This window comes from Fukomys damarensis, unplaced genomic scaffold (genome assembly GCF_012274545.1).
Source record: "Fukomys damarensis isolate Sample0158 unplaced genomic scaffold, DMR_v1.0_HiC HiC_scaffold_22, whole genome shotgun sequence".
Taxonomy (NCBI): domain Eukaryota; kingdom Metazoa; phylum Chordata; class Mammalia; order Rodentia; family Bathyergidae; genus Fukomys; species Fukomys damarensis.
The window spans coordinates 268,342-284,372 of NW_022900934.1; the positions used below are offsets into that span (position 1 = coordinate 268,342).

Here is a 16,031-nt window from a genome sequence, read left to right on the forward strand (position 1 = left end):
TAGAGTATGATCTTGTCTCAAAAAAACAGCATCCTATATATAAAGAACTCAAAACAATCAGTCCCCCCAAATATAAAGACCCGATTCAAAAATGGGCATCCGAAATGAACAGACATTTCTCATACAAAGAAGTAAAAGCAGCAAGAAAATATATGAAAAAATGTTCCACATCACTGGTCATTCGAGAGATGCAGATGAAAACAACACTGAGATTCCACCTCACCCCACAAAGAATGGCTGCTATCAAGAAATCACACAATAACAAATGTTGGCGGGGTTGTGGGGAGAAAGGAACCCTCCTCCATTGTTGGTGGGAGTGCAGACTAGTGCAACCACTATGGAAATCAATATGGAGATACCTCAAAGAGCTTGGACTGGAGGTTCCATTTGACCCAGCCATCCCTCTGCTGGGTATCCTTCCAAGAGAACTAAAAGAATCATATCACAGAGAAGTATGTGCATCCATGTTTATAGCGGCACAGTTTGTAATAGCTAAATCTTGGAAACAACCTATTTGCCCATCCGTTGGAAACTGGATAAAGAAGTTGCGGTTTTTCTATAAAATGGAATATTACTCAGCCATAAAGAGCGAGAGAATAGATTCATTAATAGGAAAATGGATACATATTGAAGATATACTCCTAAGTGAAATAAATAAGTCACACATGTGTAAATACCAAATAGTTTCCCTGGTGTGAATATTCTGCAACAATGCATAAGATTCTAATAAGATTACTGACATTTAGAAATTTGAAGAAAGGAGCTAGAGGTGAAGGGAAGGTGTGATACGTAGGGGAAGAACAAAAAGGGAAAAGAAAAAAATGTGAGAGAATGAAAAGATGAAAATAAAGTGTTTGTAGATGGGGAGGGGAGGAGGGGGTGAAGGGAGGGCAGAGGTAAGGGGAAAAAATGAGAATCAAGACTTGCCATGTAAAGGTACATGATCCCAACAATGAATGTAACTGTACTGTATCCCTAAAATGTACCAATAAACTCAATAAAATTAAAAAAAAACAGCATCCTAGCAGACGGTAGGGCCAAGGGCAAAGATCAAATATGGGGTACACGTAACACAAAGGCCAGCAGTGAGGACACAAGTAGCAAAAAGAGTAAGGTGATAACACTGAGCCCAGACCCTCAAGGCCTGTAGGGCACACCAGGGCATGGGTATTTACCCCACGTAAGGCAGAGGCTCTGGGGGACATTAGCTGGCATGCTGAGATTTATTTCAAATCACCCTGGCTGTTGGAAACACCAAGGAGCACTGTGGTGATGATCAGTCTCAGGTGGCAGCTGTCACCTTGGCTCTACAAGGAAAGGTAGAACCAGAAAACTCTCTATGGTGTTAAAGAAAGGACTCAGAGATGACACCCAAGGTATGAGCTGGCCACAGAGGTGAGACTGAGGGACGAATTGTTTCCTGAGTGTTCTGAAGGAAGCAGTGTTGTCACACAGCTAACAGGAGCATACAGGGTACGGTACACATTTGGGAGTTCCTGGAATGTAAAAACTATTCCAAGCATGAGCAAGCACAGAAAATTCTAGAAAGGGGGCTAAGGGTAAGATTGACAATTTATTTAGAAATTGAGAAAAGAAAAACCAGCAAAGGAGGCAGAAAAAGACCAGCAAGACAAAACAAAAAACAACAAATACTGGAAGGAAACAATGTAAGTGGCAATGGAATAGAGACCCTTTGATCTGTGAAGCGGAGGCTGGAAGCAACTCTTACAAGGTTTTCAGTAGTGCAGTGGGGTCAAAGCCTCATTAGAGTAGGTTCTGGAAAAAAATGATTTTACTGCACATACGAAGGACCTAGGTTTCAAGCTCCTTATGAGACTCTAATACCTGATGATCTGAGGTAGCATATAGGCAGTGATGTTAGACCTGGGGAGTGGGTGAAAATGTAGATTGACATTAGCAGAGAGGCCGGACAGCACAGAAACCACAATAAGTCAATTCTTTGCAGACTCAATCAAAATTCTTTCAGTGATGGGTGTGGTGGTGCATGACTGGGTCAGGAGGATTGCAGAGGAGAGTTCAAGGCCAGCCTGGACGCAAGAGTACTCAAAAAACAAAAAACAAAACAAAACCTTTTCAGTAAGTGGCAAGTGACAAATAAGCCACATCTGCTGGCAGGCTTCATGTCAGAATCCAATACTCACTGAAGTATGCACGGCCCACCCACCGTTTTATTTACCACCTCTATCCACGCCTCCTGCCTTCACTGCACACTTGTCTCAGTTTTGGTACTCCACAAGCTAACTGTCATCAAAATGGATGAAAACAAGGGCCAGAGATACAGCTCGGTGGCAAGTGCCCACCCTGCAAATACAAGGTCCTGAATTCAATCTCCTGCTACTGAGAAAAAAAAAAAGAAAAGAAAAGCAGCAGCCCACTCATCCTTTCTGCATTGACTGGGTGCATGATGCTGAAATTTTGTCATCACCACCCAAATATTTTCTCATTGATTGAAACTGACATGCTAAGAGGATTGTATCTAAAGGAAGATTTAGGGTGACTTGCAGAGATCCCAAGTAAAATCATGTCTGAAGGGAAGGTTTTATGTTGGGAGACCAGTTTTCATTATAGAGCTTCCTCCCATTACTTTCATCCCCACGGAAACAAGCATCCACCTGAATTCCCCACAATCTCCAGCAAATGTCAAGGAACTGAACTTCCTAGAGGGGCTGCCTGATGGAGATGAATCACAGTGGTCCCTTGAAATAGTGATCACTGTTTATATTCAGCCTTGGTTACTGTACACATCCAGATGTGATGTTTCCTCATAATCTGTTGACAGATTTGAATGGAAAAAAAGCAACACACACCCAAATCATTATCATCATAGTCTGTGATGTTGCCATTAGGACTGATCAAAGATCTGTTTCCAATCTGTCACATTTTATTTATTTATTTATTTATTTATTGGTACTGGGGATCGAACTCGGGTCCTTGTGTCTGTCACATTTTAGAGGCATTAGGATTCATATAGTGTAAGCAACAGTCACTACTTCTAATTTACTCAGCATTCATTCAGCCTTCAGTTTGTCTAAGTCGGTCACTGAAAGTGAAATGTTGCCTTTAATATGTTGCTGGCCCTTATTTGAATGGTAAAAGAAACTTTATATTTGAACATTTCAAGCCTCATCATATTTTTTTTTTCCACATGACAGTGAAAAACATGTCGGCAAAACCTCAGATTCAGAAGAAATTTTAAAAATTAACCATTCCGGGGCTAGGGATTTAGCTCAATGGTTCTACCCTCACAATGTGCCTCAATGTGCCTCCCTCACAAGCACAAGGTCCAGAGTTTAATTCACAGTACCAAAAAAAAAAAAACAAACAAACCATAGTCACCTTTTGAATGATATGGCAATAAACCAATAATTCAAAGGACTTCTAGAACATCTAGACTTTTACAGCAAAACAGTTACTCAGGCTGTTGGTCTGAGGAAGTGCCATTCAACTTAATTAAAATTCAAAAGTTCACTCAGGAGGCTGAGGCAGGAGGACTGCTGTGAGTTCAAGACCCGCCTGGGCTACATAGTGAGTTCCAGGTCAGTTCTCAACTACATAGTGAGATCCCGTCTCAACGCCCCCACCACCACAAAAAAACAACCAAAGGTTAAGTTTTTAAAGAAAACTAATAGTTTTTGTTTTGGTATGGTTTTTTGGTATAGGGGATTGAATGTGGTACCTTGCACTTGCAAGGCAGGCGTAGAACCACTAAACAAAATCCCTGGCCCCATCATAGTTTTGTAATATTGGTGATGACTGGCTGAGAGAAAATTTAATAGAGCAAAAATATATAGGCCTTAATGATAGATAATTTTAGACACGTTATAATTCTAAGACTTTGGATATGTTACTTAAGTTCACCAAGTTTTAGCTTTCTTAATAACAAGAAAAAAGTAATAATTGGCAGCTTGGAGATTTCAGTTAAAAGCAAGAACAAGCATTCAATATAATAGTTACTCAGGAAACTGGTGACTGCTGTTTTTCTGCCATTGTTATTTCCTGATGAGTCATGGCATTATCTTTCCACTGAGATCACTGAGTAGATGAATATTTCCTTGGTAGCAACTATTGGTCAGGCAACCATGCAGTGAACATCATCTGGAAACTTTCTGCATATGTAGGAGTGTCCTTAATTGTCTGAGGTCTGTGATTACAACTGGCTAGAAATCAAACTATGAAAATCAATAAACAGAAGACATTTATACATTTTTTAAAAACCCACAAAACAAGTAAAAAAATCACTAGACAGCTTCTCTTTTTTTTTCCAGTACTGGGATCGAACTCAGGACCCTGCATTTGTGAGGCAGGCGTGGCACCACTGAGCTAAATCCCAGGCATGGACAGCTTCTTTAAAAGGGGAGAAAGAGCTAGGCATGGTGGTACATGTCTATAATCCCAGCACACAGGAGGCTGAGGCAGTTGGACGGTCAAGAGTTCAGGGCCAACCTGGACTACGTATGTTTCAAAAACAACAAAAAAAAGGTGGGGTGAGGCCAGGAACTTAGCTCAGTGGTGCTGCTGTCTGCCTCGCAAGCTCAAGGTCCTGAGTTCAAGTCCCAGTATGAGGGAAAGAGGGAGGATCCAATGATGAGTCAGCATAAGACTCTAAGATGCCAACAAAAAGAAAGCTGTATTTAAAAGAAAATACCAAGAATACCACTAAATCACGGGTTCATTGCAGCAGGTGACTTGTGACTCACATTCCCCAGAGTGCTTTGTGTAACATGTGGTGACCAGCTTTCCTACAAAGCCACAAAACCTTCAAAACTGCTTTGCCACATGGAAACCAAGTACCCTGCATTAAAAGACAAGCCTCGAGTTTTTGAAAAGAAAAAACAAGATGGGGCCGGGGATTTAGCTCAGTGGTTTTGCCACCTGCCTTACAAGCACAAGGGCCCTGGTACCAAAAACAAACAAACAAAAAAAAAGATAATCACACACAACAACAGAAACAATTATTGAAAGTGACCATTTCATCAAAGTGTCTGCACTGAGTGTTATTCTTAGTTATTCTTAGTGGCTAACTGCACTGCTAAAACTGAGAAGACCTTTACTATTGGTAAAGGGTTGATCCTGCCTGCTGCTGAGGACATCTGTGATGAACTTTTAGGACAGGATGCAGTTCAAAAGGTGGCATGCGTTCCTCTCAGTTGGCACAACCAGAGGAAGAGACAAAGTAGCAGAAGCTACTGATGCATATTGTTAGGGAGAGTGAGTCATGTGGCTCACAATACAGGTTAATGAGGCTGTCAATACAGACAAGGCAGGCTAGGGATTTAGCTCAGTGGTTCTGCTGCCTGCCTCACAAGTGCAAGGACCAGAGTTTGATCCCTGGTACTGCAGCCCCCAAAAAAGACAAGGTAACAACGTTTGTTCTTGTGCAATGTATTTTTCAGGAGGCTGTACATGATGATGTATCAGGTGCAGCTGTTGTCAACCAAAACCACAGCTGCAGAACAATTCAAGCCTTTGAATGATTACAAGCATCTTGTGTGGGTATACCCATAAATAGAATGGCTACCGTGACTGGACAGCTTTCTACTTTCACACTGGGGCAAAGAGTCTGAATGTAAGTCAATACACTGTGTCAACCACAGAAAAATGCTAAATAGCTTAAAAAACATCACCTAAAGTTAACAACAGTTTTCAGTATTGATTAAAATTATCACATTAAAGCACATGCCTTTAACTCAGGTTTGCTCATACAGCTCTGTGAGAAGATGAAGCATGCACATATGTTTTCTCTTACACACAGAACTGAAGGTAGTTTTCTAAAGGCAGATTACTGGCCAGAGTTTTTGAGTTACGAAAGCCACCCCAAAGATTTCTTTTAGAAAAAGTCGCCAGAGCCGGACAGGGATTTAGCTCAGTGGTTCCACCACCTCCCCCTCACAAGTGCAAGGTTCTGAGTTTGATCCCTGGTACCCCAAAAAAAGAAAGAAAAACAGTCTAACAGCAGCATATTTCAGTGGCACAGAATGGGAAGTAAAACTTGCTTCCTTGTGTGACACGTTCAACCTGCTCAATGAACCCAATCTGTCACTTAAGGGAAGAATAACAACTGTGTTCAAGGTGGCAGATAAAGTGGCTGCATCCAAAGGCAAATTGGAATTATGGTGGCAACAAGTGAACACTTGGACGTTTCAAACACTGGCAGAGATTTTAAAAAAGATTAAACCAGAGCCGTCTTTCTCCCTGATGCATGATCATCTATCTCAGCTTTCAAACATTTTGAGCATTACTTCCCAACCATAAAAGACCATCATTAAGGCCAGGTGTGGTGGCACATGCCTGTAATTCCAGCACTCGGGAGGCTGAAGCAGGAGGATGGCTGTGAGTATGAGGCCAGCCTGGGCTACATAGTGAATTCCAGGTCAGTCTCAACTACATAGTAAGACCCTATCTCAAAAAAACAAAACAAAAAAGACCATCCTTAAAAGACTATGAGTATAATAACACACAAGGAAGAATGACACACAAGAAGTGATGGAGGAGGTCACATGGTACTCCAGCTCACTGCAGACTATTTCCAGGCCACAGACTGAGAGAGAGCCCAGGAAAGGACCAGGAGTCTCTGTGAACAGACTGTGGACGGACCAGGAGAACAAAGGACAGAGCACACAGAATCAAATATGAGAGCAAAGGGTGCGATACAGAGACAGAATCCCAAAGTCCTGCCATGCAGACCGCCCAATGAGTTCACTGAGCTTGACCAGGTCATGGCTGGTCCAAAAAGAACCACTACAAAGAACTGTCTGGAGCAACCCTCAGAGCACACACAGAGCTCAGACCAGCACCAGTTCTCATCAGGCAAACAGAAAAACCCCAAGGATCATGAGGCACTTGACACAAAGAGGCCCTGCCTCAGGACAATCAACTTGAAGCTGAACACTGTTCAAGTCTTACCTTACAACACATAAAAGCAAAACCCAAAAGTAAGACTCAAAGGATCAAAGTTTCTCCAAGTGACTTAGCTGCATTCTAACACAAAGCTCTAGAACAGCTACAGGAAAGCAAAAACATCTAGCACTCAACAGGTAAAATTCACAATATCTGGCAAAAAACAAGGCAAATCAACTTGAAGCTGAACACTGTTCAAGTCTTACCTTACAACACATAAAAGCAAAACCCAAAAGTAAGACTCAAAGGATCAAAGTTTCTCCAAGTGACTTATGTGCATTCTAACACAAAGCTCTAGAACAGCTACAGGAAAGCAAAAACATCTAGCACTCAACAGGTAAAATTCACAATATCTGGCAAAAAACAAGGCATGCAAAGAAACAGGAAAACACAATCCATAATAAGGGGGGGGGGGTCCATCAACACTGACCAAACACTAACAAATGTTAGAATTAGCAGACAAAAACATTAAAACAATTATTCTAACCATAGTCTCTATGTTCCAAAGTTAGGGAGAGACACAGGAAGAAAAAAGACCATGATTAAATTTGTAGAAATGAAAAGTAAAACATCTAAAGTGAAAAATATATTAGATGAAATAAATGGTAGGTTAGAAACTGAAGATAAAAAATACCTATGAATGTGAAGACAAGACAACAGAAAACAACCAAAAATCAAACTGAAAGATAAACAAATGGACAACAGCTGGGCCTGGTGGCGCACGCCTATAATCCTAGCACTCGGGAGGCTGAGGCAGGAGGATTGCTGTGAGTTCGAGACCAGCCTAGGCTACATAGTGAGTTCCAAGTCAGTCTCAACTACATAGTGAGACCCTGTCTCAACCACCCCCCCAAAAGGACAACAGAAGCCAGGAGTGGCAGGCAGTTTATACCTATAACCTTAGCCAGCTATTTGGGACTCTGAGGTAGGGTGATCACAAGTTGGAGGCCAGCCTGAGCAACTTACTGAGCTCCTGTCTTAAAAATAAAAAAATTTTAGAGCCAGGGATGTAGCTCAGCAGCACAGTACCTGCCTGGAAAGTGCAAGGCCTGGAGTTTGATTCCCGGTACCAAAAAATAATAAATAAATAAAAAGGGCTCGAGGGATAGCCCAGTGCACAGATACTAGAATCAGTTCCCAGTGCCCCCCACCCAAAAAGAAAAGAAGCTAGGGATAGAGCCTGTGGGAGACCGCCCCCACTGATTATGCCCAAAGCAGACTATAAGCAGTGTAGGTTATAAAGAGCTAAATCCCCGGCCTCACAACCTGTATTTTTGTCTGTTCTGTTTCTAATTCAGGAATGCTTTGTCTTTTCCTTTACAAGTCTTGCCTGCATCAACAACATATCTGTAGTAACTCTACATAGTTCTTCCAGGTAGCCCTTTTACCTCAATCTAACTATGATATCACCAATAATAATGTTCAGGGTCTTTGCTTGTTTAGCCTCACTTGCATGAGCTTTGGTCATCCTCGCTCCCTTACCTGTCTCTTTAACTGTGTTTTTATGTCTTTCTTCGACATGCATCGTAGCACTAAGCAGACAGATCAGCATTCACTGCAGAGGTCTCTGATAAGAGCCCTTTGATACAAAGTTCAATACATAAAAATCAACAACATGGAAATAAAATTATGAAAGTAATCCACTTATAATAGCATCAAAAATAGTGAAGTAGGATGTAGGAGTGCAGCTCAGTGATCGCACCAATATTAAACACACACACACACACAAACACACACACACACACAGAAAAAGAAAAAAATTAGTTATAAATATTTATTTTTTCTTTCTGGTGGTAGTAGAGATTGAACTCATGGCCTTCACACATAAAAGACGACACTATTCCCGAAACTCTGTAAATCTGATGCACTATTAAAATTCCAGTGGGCTTTTTTTCAGAAATTGACAAGCTGATCCTAAAATTCACACAGAAATGCAAGGAACTGAGCATAGGCAAAATAATCTTTGTTTTGTTTTGTTTTGGTACCAGGGATTAAACTTGCACCCTTGCACTTGTGAGGCAGGCAGTGGAACCACAGAGCCAAATCCCCAGTCCAGCAAAATAATCTTGAAAAGAACAAAGCAGGACTTCTGCTTCCCAATTTCAAACCAGAGAATTACAGCAGTCAGAACAGTGTGCAGCTAGTGCAGCTACATTAAGACAGACACAAATGGGACAGAAATGAATCTAGAACTAAATCCTCGCATTTATAACCAATTGATTCTCAGCAAGGGTACCAAGACCATTCAATACAGCAAGAAGAGTTAGCAGAGCAATGACCACTGGATATACGAATGTCAAAAACTGATGGTGAGAGCCGGCCTGGCAACTGGGAGTCTTGAGTTCAATCCTCAGTACCAAAAAAACAACAAAAAAAAATAAAACTCAGGATGAGGGCCACAGATTTAGCTTAGTGGTGCCTCACCTGCTTGGCAAGTGCAAGGTTCTGAGTTTGATTCCCGCTATGGGAAAAACAACAATAACAACAATAACAACAACAAAAAAAAACACTGAGGGTGAACTCTGACCTCACATCATATACAAGAACATAAGCCTGGTGTAGTGGCATACACTCAGGTAGAAGGACTACAAGTTCTCTGAATTACTAGAGAAAAAAAGTGCCACCCTAGACTTTTATATCCAGCAAGAGTAATTTTCAGAAGCAAAGTTAATCAAGTGCAGTAGCACATGCCTATAATCCCAGCACTTTGAGAGCTGAGGTCTAAGGATCACAAGTTCAAGTCCCACCTAGGGAACTTACTGAGGCCCTACCTCAAAATAAAAAATAAGAGTGCTGGGAAAGCAGCTTAATGCCAAGGCCTTGGGTTCAATCCCCAGTACTTCAAAAAATGTTAAAATAAAGACTATCTCTAGATACATAAAGCAGAAAGAATTTATAGCAGACCTGTACTATAAGAAATGTTAAAGACTAGGTGTAGTGGCACTTGCCTGTAATCTCAGCTACTTGGGAGGCTGAGGCAGGGAGATTCTAAATTGAAGAACCTGTCTCAAAATTTCAAAACAAAGTAAAAAAGGCTAGAGATACAGTTTGGTGGCAGGGTACTGGGTAGAGTTCTTGTCTTACATGCTCAAAGGCCTTAGTTCAATGCCCATTACAACAGAGAAAGAGACAGACAGAGAGACAGACAGACAGACACACAGACACACACACACACACACACACACACACACACACACCTTCAAGTAGAAGAAAAATGATGATAGTTGGGAAACCTGGAGCACAGACAGCATCAGAAATGACACTAACAGTCAGTGGGTATGGCAGCACACCTGTAATCCCAATACTCAGGAGGCTGAAGCCAGAGGATTGCAGTGAGTGCAATACTACACAGCATGTCTCAAAACATAAACGAGTGAACGAACAAAAGAGAGAAATGACAATAACACAACTAAAGCAATCAGACATAGGAAGGGCTAGACCTAAGTGGTTAAGCTTCAGAGATACATATAATGTGGCCTTAAACCTGAGATTTTTAAAAAGGAAAACCAAAATCACCAAATACAAAAAAGAGCCACATGGCTGAACAACATCCCACATGAATTAAATGTGAGGTGCTGAGCAAGAATGTTCGAGACGCAGAAACACGAAGCAGCATCAGAGCCAACCCAAGCTCCTCAAGAAGACTCACAACAGAAAGTGACAACACACTCTGAGCATCTGGAGAACCTGTGGCTCTAGAAGCAACCAGCTGTCAGCTGTCTGACTGTAGCAATAGAATGCCAGAGAAAGGAGGCTGCAGGGAGGTGCGGGTGTCTGTCTGCCAGCACAGAGGGTAGAAAGGAAAGCAGAGGGGCTCTCTCCACAGGATGCAGCACTGAAGAGTTTTGGCACAGGTTCCATTACAAAGCACCTCCCACTTGGCAGAGCCATCGGGAGAGAGTTCACTCAGTACGTAACTCCTTGGAGAAAGCAGTAGAGGAACCCAAACCCAAGAAGTGGGTCAGATGACCTCTAAAGACTTCTTTAGCTTTATGTCGACAGACGAAAAATAAAAAAGACATAAGACTCAGTCATTGTCTTTGAGGCGACATCATCTCTACTATCAAAGGACACTAGAGATAGGTGCCTGTGCCCTGAAAATGCCTCAGAATAAGTTACCTCAAGGCTGCACAAGGTCTTGAATCCATTGAGAGTGAGGGCAAGTAGAACAAAGTTACACTAGGCCTGCTTTACCCACCTGAGTGGGAACTCTCCAACACCTTCTACACACTATGTGAGACCCCCACATACAGGAAGACATCTGCTTTTGTTTGTTTTGTTTTGGTACCGGGGAACGAACTCAGGATCTGCAAGGCAGGCGTGGTGCCACTGAACTAAATCCCTGGCCCTGAAGATATCTGCTTTTAAAGCAGACCCTAGGACACCCAAATGCAGCCTACCTGAATCCACTGCTCACGGTTGATCTCCACACCATTGGCCCGCAGTGAGGTGATGGCTCGGTCAATGATCTTCTCCACCATCTGAGTGTTCCCATTGGCTTCCTCAAGCTTGGCGGCCGTGATCCAGATGTGCCGGTCTGTAGGAATGTTCTCACGTGCTTTATTTAAGACTTTGCGGGCATTTTCATAAGTCTCCAGCCTCGCCAGAGCAAGCCAGAGCTACAAAGAGAACATCAAAAAATGAGAGGACCATGTCCTGAAAGATGATGAAACCATGTGCTTTCCTCCAAGTCCGATGGCAAGTCTGTCTGTCTTAATGACTGATTGTACTAGGCCGGGCGTGGTAGCGCATGCCTATAATCCCAGCACTAGGGAGGCTGAGGCAGGAGGATCACTGTGAGTTCAAGACCAACCTGGGCTACATAGTGAGTTGCAGGTCAGTCTCAGCTACCTAGTGAGACCCTGTCTCAAAGAAATAAAACAAAACACACAAAAAAATGATTGACTATACTGGGGACTGAACCCAGGATCTTCACGATGAGCTATGTATGTTCCCAATTGTGCCCCCCCACTTTCTTTCTGTCTCTTTTTTTGTAACAGGGATCAAACTGGAGAGCTTGCACTTGCGATGCAGGTGGTAGAACCAAGTTAAACTCTGGCCCAACCCCCATACTGCCTTTTAAAAAATTTTTCTTTTGTGGTACTGGGGATCAGACTCAGGACCTCACACTTGTAAGGCAGGCGGCAGCACCACTGAGCTAATCCCCAGCCCTCTTAAAATTTTACTTGAAATTAGGTATTGCTAAGTTCTCAGGCTGGGCTCAAACTTTAAGATCCTCCTGCCTGAGTCTCTCAGAGTGCAGTGATTACAGAGTGCACAACTATGTAGAGCAGTGCACTTCAACAAGCGCACAGCATGTCCACAAAGTATTTTTAAAAAGTCTCAAGGACTATTTATTTATTCATTTATTTATTTTGGTCCTAGGGATAAAACTCGGGTCCTTGCTCTTGCGAGGTAAGTGGCAGAACCTCTGAACTAAATCCCTGACTCTCAAGGACTATTTAAACAGTAGCATTTCTGACCCAATCAATTGCCCAGCTATGATTCTAACTTCACAACAAATTCTGGTGTGGGAAAGGTTAGTGGGACTCTTAACCAAAGGTTACCAACTCTAGTTTAAAATGTGCACAGTGTACCAGACTTGACTCCAGATGCTGGGAAAGGTGAGAAGGATGGGCTCAAAGATAGGTCGGTACTCAACCTTCTGGAATTCTCTATTCTAGTAGCACTGATTCTGCAACATTCCATTCCAAAAATGTGTATGGGCTCTATATATTTTTATATAAATAAAATATAATTAATTGCGTGGAGAACTTCACAGTATCTGTTAGGATAACTAAAGACATACTAGGTAGCACAAGACCAAGATGAGCTGCACATGGGGGCACATGCTTGTTATGTCAGCACTTGACAGGCTAGAGCAGGAAGATCACGAGGCCAGCACGGGCCACATAGTGATTCAAGGCCAACCTCAACTACATAACTAAACCCTGTCTCAAAAGACCAAAAAGACTAAACTGAGAAATCACTGTTCAGAAGGCTGTGTTAATTGAAGATTTAAAGTAAAGAAGTTCCCACCAGCTCTGAGGCAAAGAGTTAGCCTTATACTGGGCCAGGAGAAAGACAGAGCAACGATCCTATTATCCATGTTGGTGGTATACTGGTGGGCATAGCTGCCTTCCATTACCCTACTACCCTTCAGCTCACATTCACAAACTCTGGGCGGTATTAGAAGGGACAGCCCTGAAAGTGTCTACTGGTTTTCTGTTGTGATCGGGGATGAGCAAAGATTCAGTTCTGCATGTTTACCCACTGTGCTGTGTGCCAACCACCTGCTCCGTGAGCTCATCACAACATGAGTGACTGAAACCAGCCACCATCCCACCTGGCAGCTGCTACAGAGCAGCATCCTGGGCTGCAGACCACCTTCTACTGCCAAACACTGCAGCCCTGGTGAGCACAACGCTCCATACATGTCAGCCCTGGACACTGGACCTGGCTCGGGCTTTCCTCGGGGTGGGCTGTGAACCTGAGTCTGACAGACTCACCTCCACACTAGTGGGGCAGCACTCCACAGCTCGGCTGAGCATGATTCTAGCATCCTCAGGTTCTTCCAGCTCAACAGCTGCTTTCCACAAGCGAACAGAGTTTGGAACATGCTCTAGGGCTGAAAGTCAAACAAGAAACCAGGTCACAGCAAAGAGAAATAAAAGCAGGAGGCATGTGCTGGCAGAGTTGATGGTTTCCCACTGGGAACAGTTAAAGGCTGCAGTTCTGACCTTCTAGGTCAAGCACAAATACACACAAGACAGATACAGTGCAACATGCTGTCTCAAAAAGCAAGGCAACAATCAAAGATCACTGGAGTCACATCAGTAAGAGCTGGGACACAGGCAACATGAAGCCCCCCAAAAAACACTCAGCATAAGAACCAGTCAAGAAATCAACACTACATGGTTCCACTCATGTGAAGTTTGAGAACCAGCAAAATTAATCTTGGTAAAGGAAGTCAGAACAGTAACTTCCTGATGGGAGGCAGCACGCAGAGATCACCTGCAGTCACTGTGGGGACTTTAAAAAAAAAAAAAAAAGCATCATACTGGGAATTGAACCCAGGACCTTCACACCAAGCTACATCTTCCTCCTTTTTCTGAGACCAGGTCTCACTAATCTGCTAAATTCTTCAGACTGAGCTTGAATATACAATCCTCCTGCCTCAGCCTTCCAGAGGGCAGAGACTACAGGTGTGCACCACCACACTCAGCTGATATTCTACATCTTTTTCTTTTTCCTTCTTCCTTTTTTTTTTTTTTTTTGAGACAGGGTCTCACTATGTAGTTCAGACTGCTCTGAACTCACTGTGTAGCCCAGGCTGGTCTCGAACTCGCAGCAATTCTCCTGCCTCAGCCTCCTGAGTGCTGGGATTACAGGCATGTGCCACCACGCCTGGCACATTCTACATCTTGATAGGATATAGGTGCACTCATGAAGATATCAAGTTATACACCTAAGATCTATGCAATTTACTAAAGATATTTTTTAAAAGAAAGAATGACCTGTGTCAGGAAGCCCTCATAATTATGTCCCTTAAAATAAAAAACACACAACTTTGGAAGATGGGGTGGGAAGTCAACAGCAAACTAGAAGGGAGTCCCATAGGACAGTGATGAGAGATCTTGAGGGTCATTAAGAACACAAGTAACACACCTCACTAGGGTGGGATCTGAAGCCCTACAGAAAGCACTGTGGTATAAGACACTGATAAGCTAGATGGTCACCAAGGAACCAATAGGCAGGCTCTCGATACAGTGCAGATAGCCAAAGGGACAATTCATGGCACAGGCAGGACAGCACCAAGAGCTCATCTCGCTGCTCAGAACAATGGGCAACATAAAACTTACCAATTATTTATTTCTGGAATTTTCAATTTAATATTTCCAGGCTACTGTTGACTGCGGGTAACTGAAAGCTAGACAAGTAAAACTATGCATGGGGGTGGGGGGGAGAAGACAACTGTAAAATCAGCACCATATTCAAACCCATGAACTTTGAAGGATCAGGAAATCATGACAATGTTTTTAAAAAGACCATTATCTGACCAGAGCTATGTGCATCCACAATCTCAACTACTCAGGAGGTAAAGGCAAAAGGAATTGGGGCCAGTATGGGCAACATGGCAAGACCTCGATTCTAAAAATAATAAAGTAGCCAGGCATGGTGCTGCACGCCTGTAATCCCACCACTAGGGAGGCTGAGGCGGAAGGACTGGTACAGGATCTGGGCCACCCTGGAAGTACAGGCTGTGGAATTCAAGGCCAGTCTGAACTACATAGAGACCCTGTCTCATAAAACAAAAATAGAAAAAAGAAAAATGATAACAAAGACTAACAGAGAATGCCTATAATCCCAACTAAAGTAGCTGAGGCAGGACGATGGCAGTTGAGGTTAGCCTGGGCAATGTAGCAAGATCCTGTCTCACAATACAAGAAAAGAACTGGGATGGAGCTCAGTGGTAGAGTGCTTGCCCAGCATGCACAAGGTTTCCATCTCCAGCAGGCCAAACAAACAACAAAAAATATTAGCCGGGTGTGGTGGTGCATACCCGTAATCCCAGCACTTGGTAGGCTGAGGCAGGAGAACCGTCATGAATTCAGTGCCAGCCTGGACTACACAGCGAGTTCAAGGTCAGCCTGAATTACACAGTGAGACCCTGTCTCAAAAAGCAAACCAACCAACAAACAAAAACCCAAAAATCTATGTTTGAGCTGGGTGTAGGGGTGCATGACTGTAATCCTGAAAAACTGAGGCAGGAGGATTGCCTGAGTTCAAGAATAGCCTGGACTACATAGTGAGTTCAAGGTCAGCCTAACCTAGACAGAAAGACCCTGTGAAACTAAAAAACAAAAAACATAAAAATTACATTTGAGATCAGGCTTTACAAAACCATTAAGTTGTCATGTCCCGCTAAATTTTATCTATTTTGGGGGGTACCGGTGATCAAATTTACAACCTTGCACTTTACAAGGCACACAGTGCCACTGAGCTAAATCCCTGGCCCTTCTGCTAGATTTTAAATTTAAAAAAAGAAAAAAGGAAAGGAGAAGTGGGGGGAGAGGAGGAGAGGGAAAGGGGAGGGGAAAGGAGAGGAGGGG

At 42.9% G+C, this 16,031-nt stretch overlaps 1 protein-coding gene across 1 annotated transcript in view; it reads right to left on the reverse strand.

Moving 5' to 3' along the window:
• Positions 1–16,031, reverse strand: part of Prpf6 (pre-mRNA processing factor 6) — a 67,480-nt gene that overhangs the window by 31,430 nt on the left and 20,019 nt on the right. Inside the window, exons 10-11 of the mRNA XM_033766964.1 lie at positions 13,428–13,546; positions 11,319–11,537 (exon numbers count right to left, since the gene is read on the reverse strand). Of these exons, the coding sequence (XP_033622855.1) occupies positions 11,319–11,537; positions 13,428–13,546 (338 nt within the window). The remainder of the gene's footprint in view (positions 1–11,318; positions 11,538–13,427; positions 13,547–16,031) is intronic.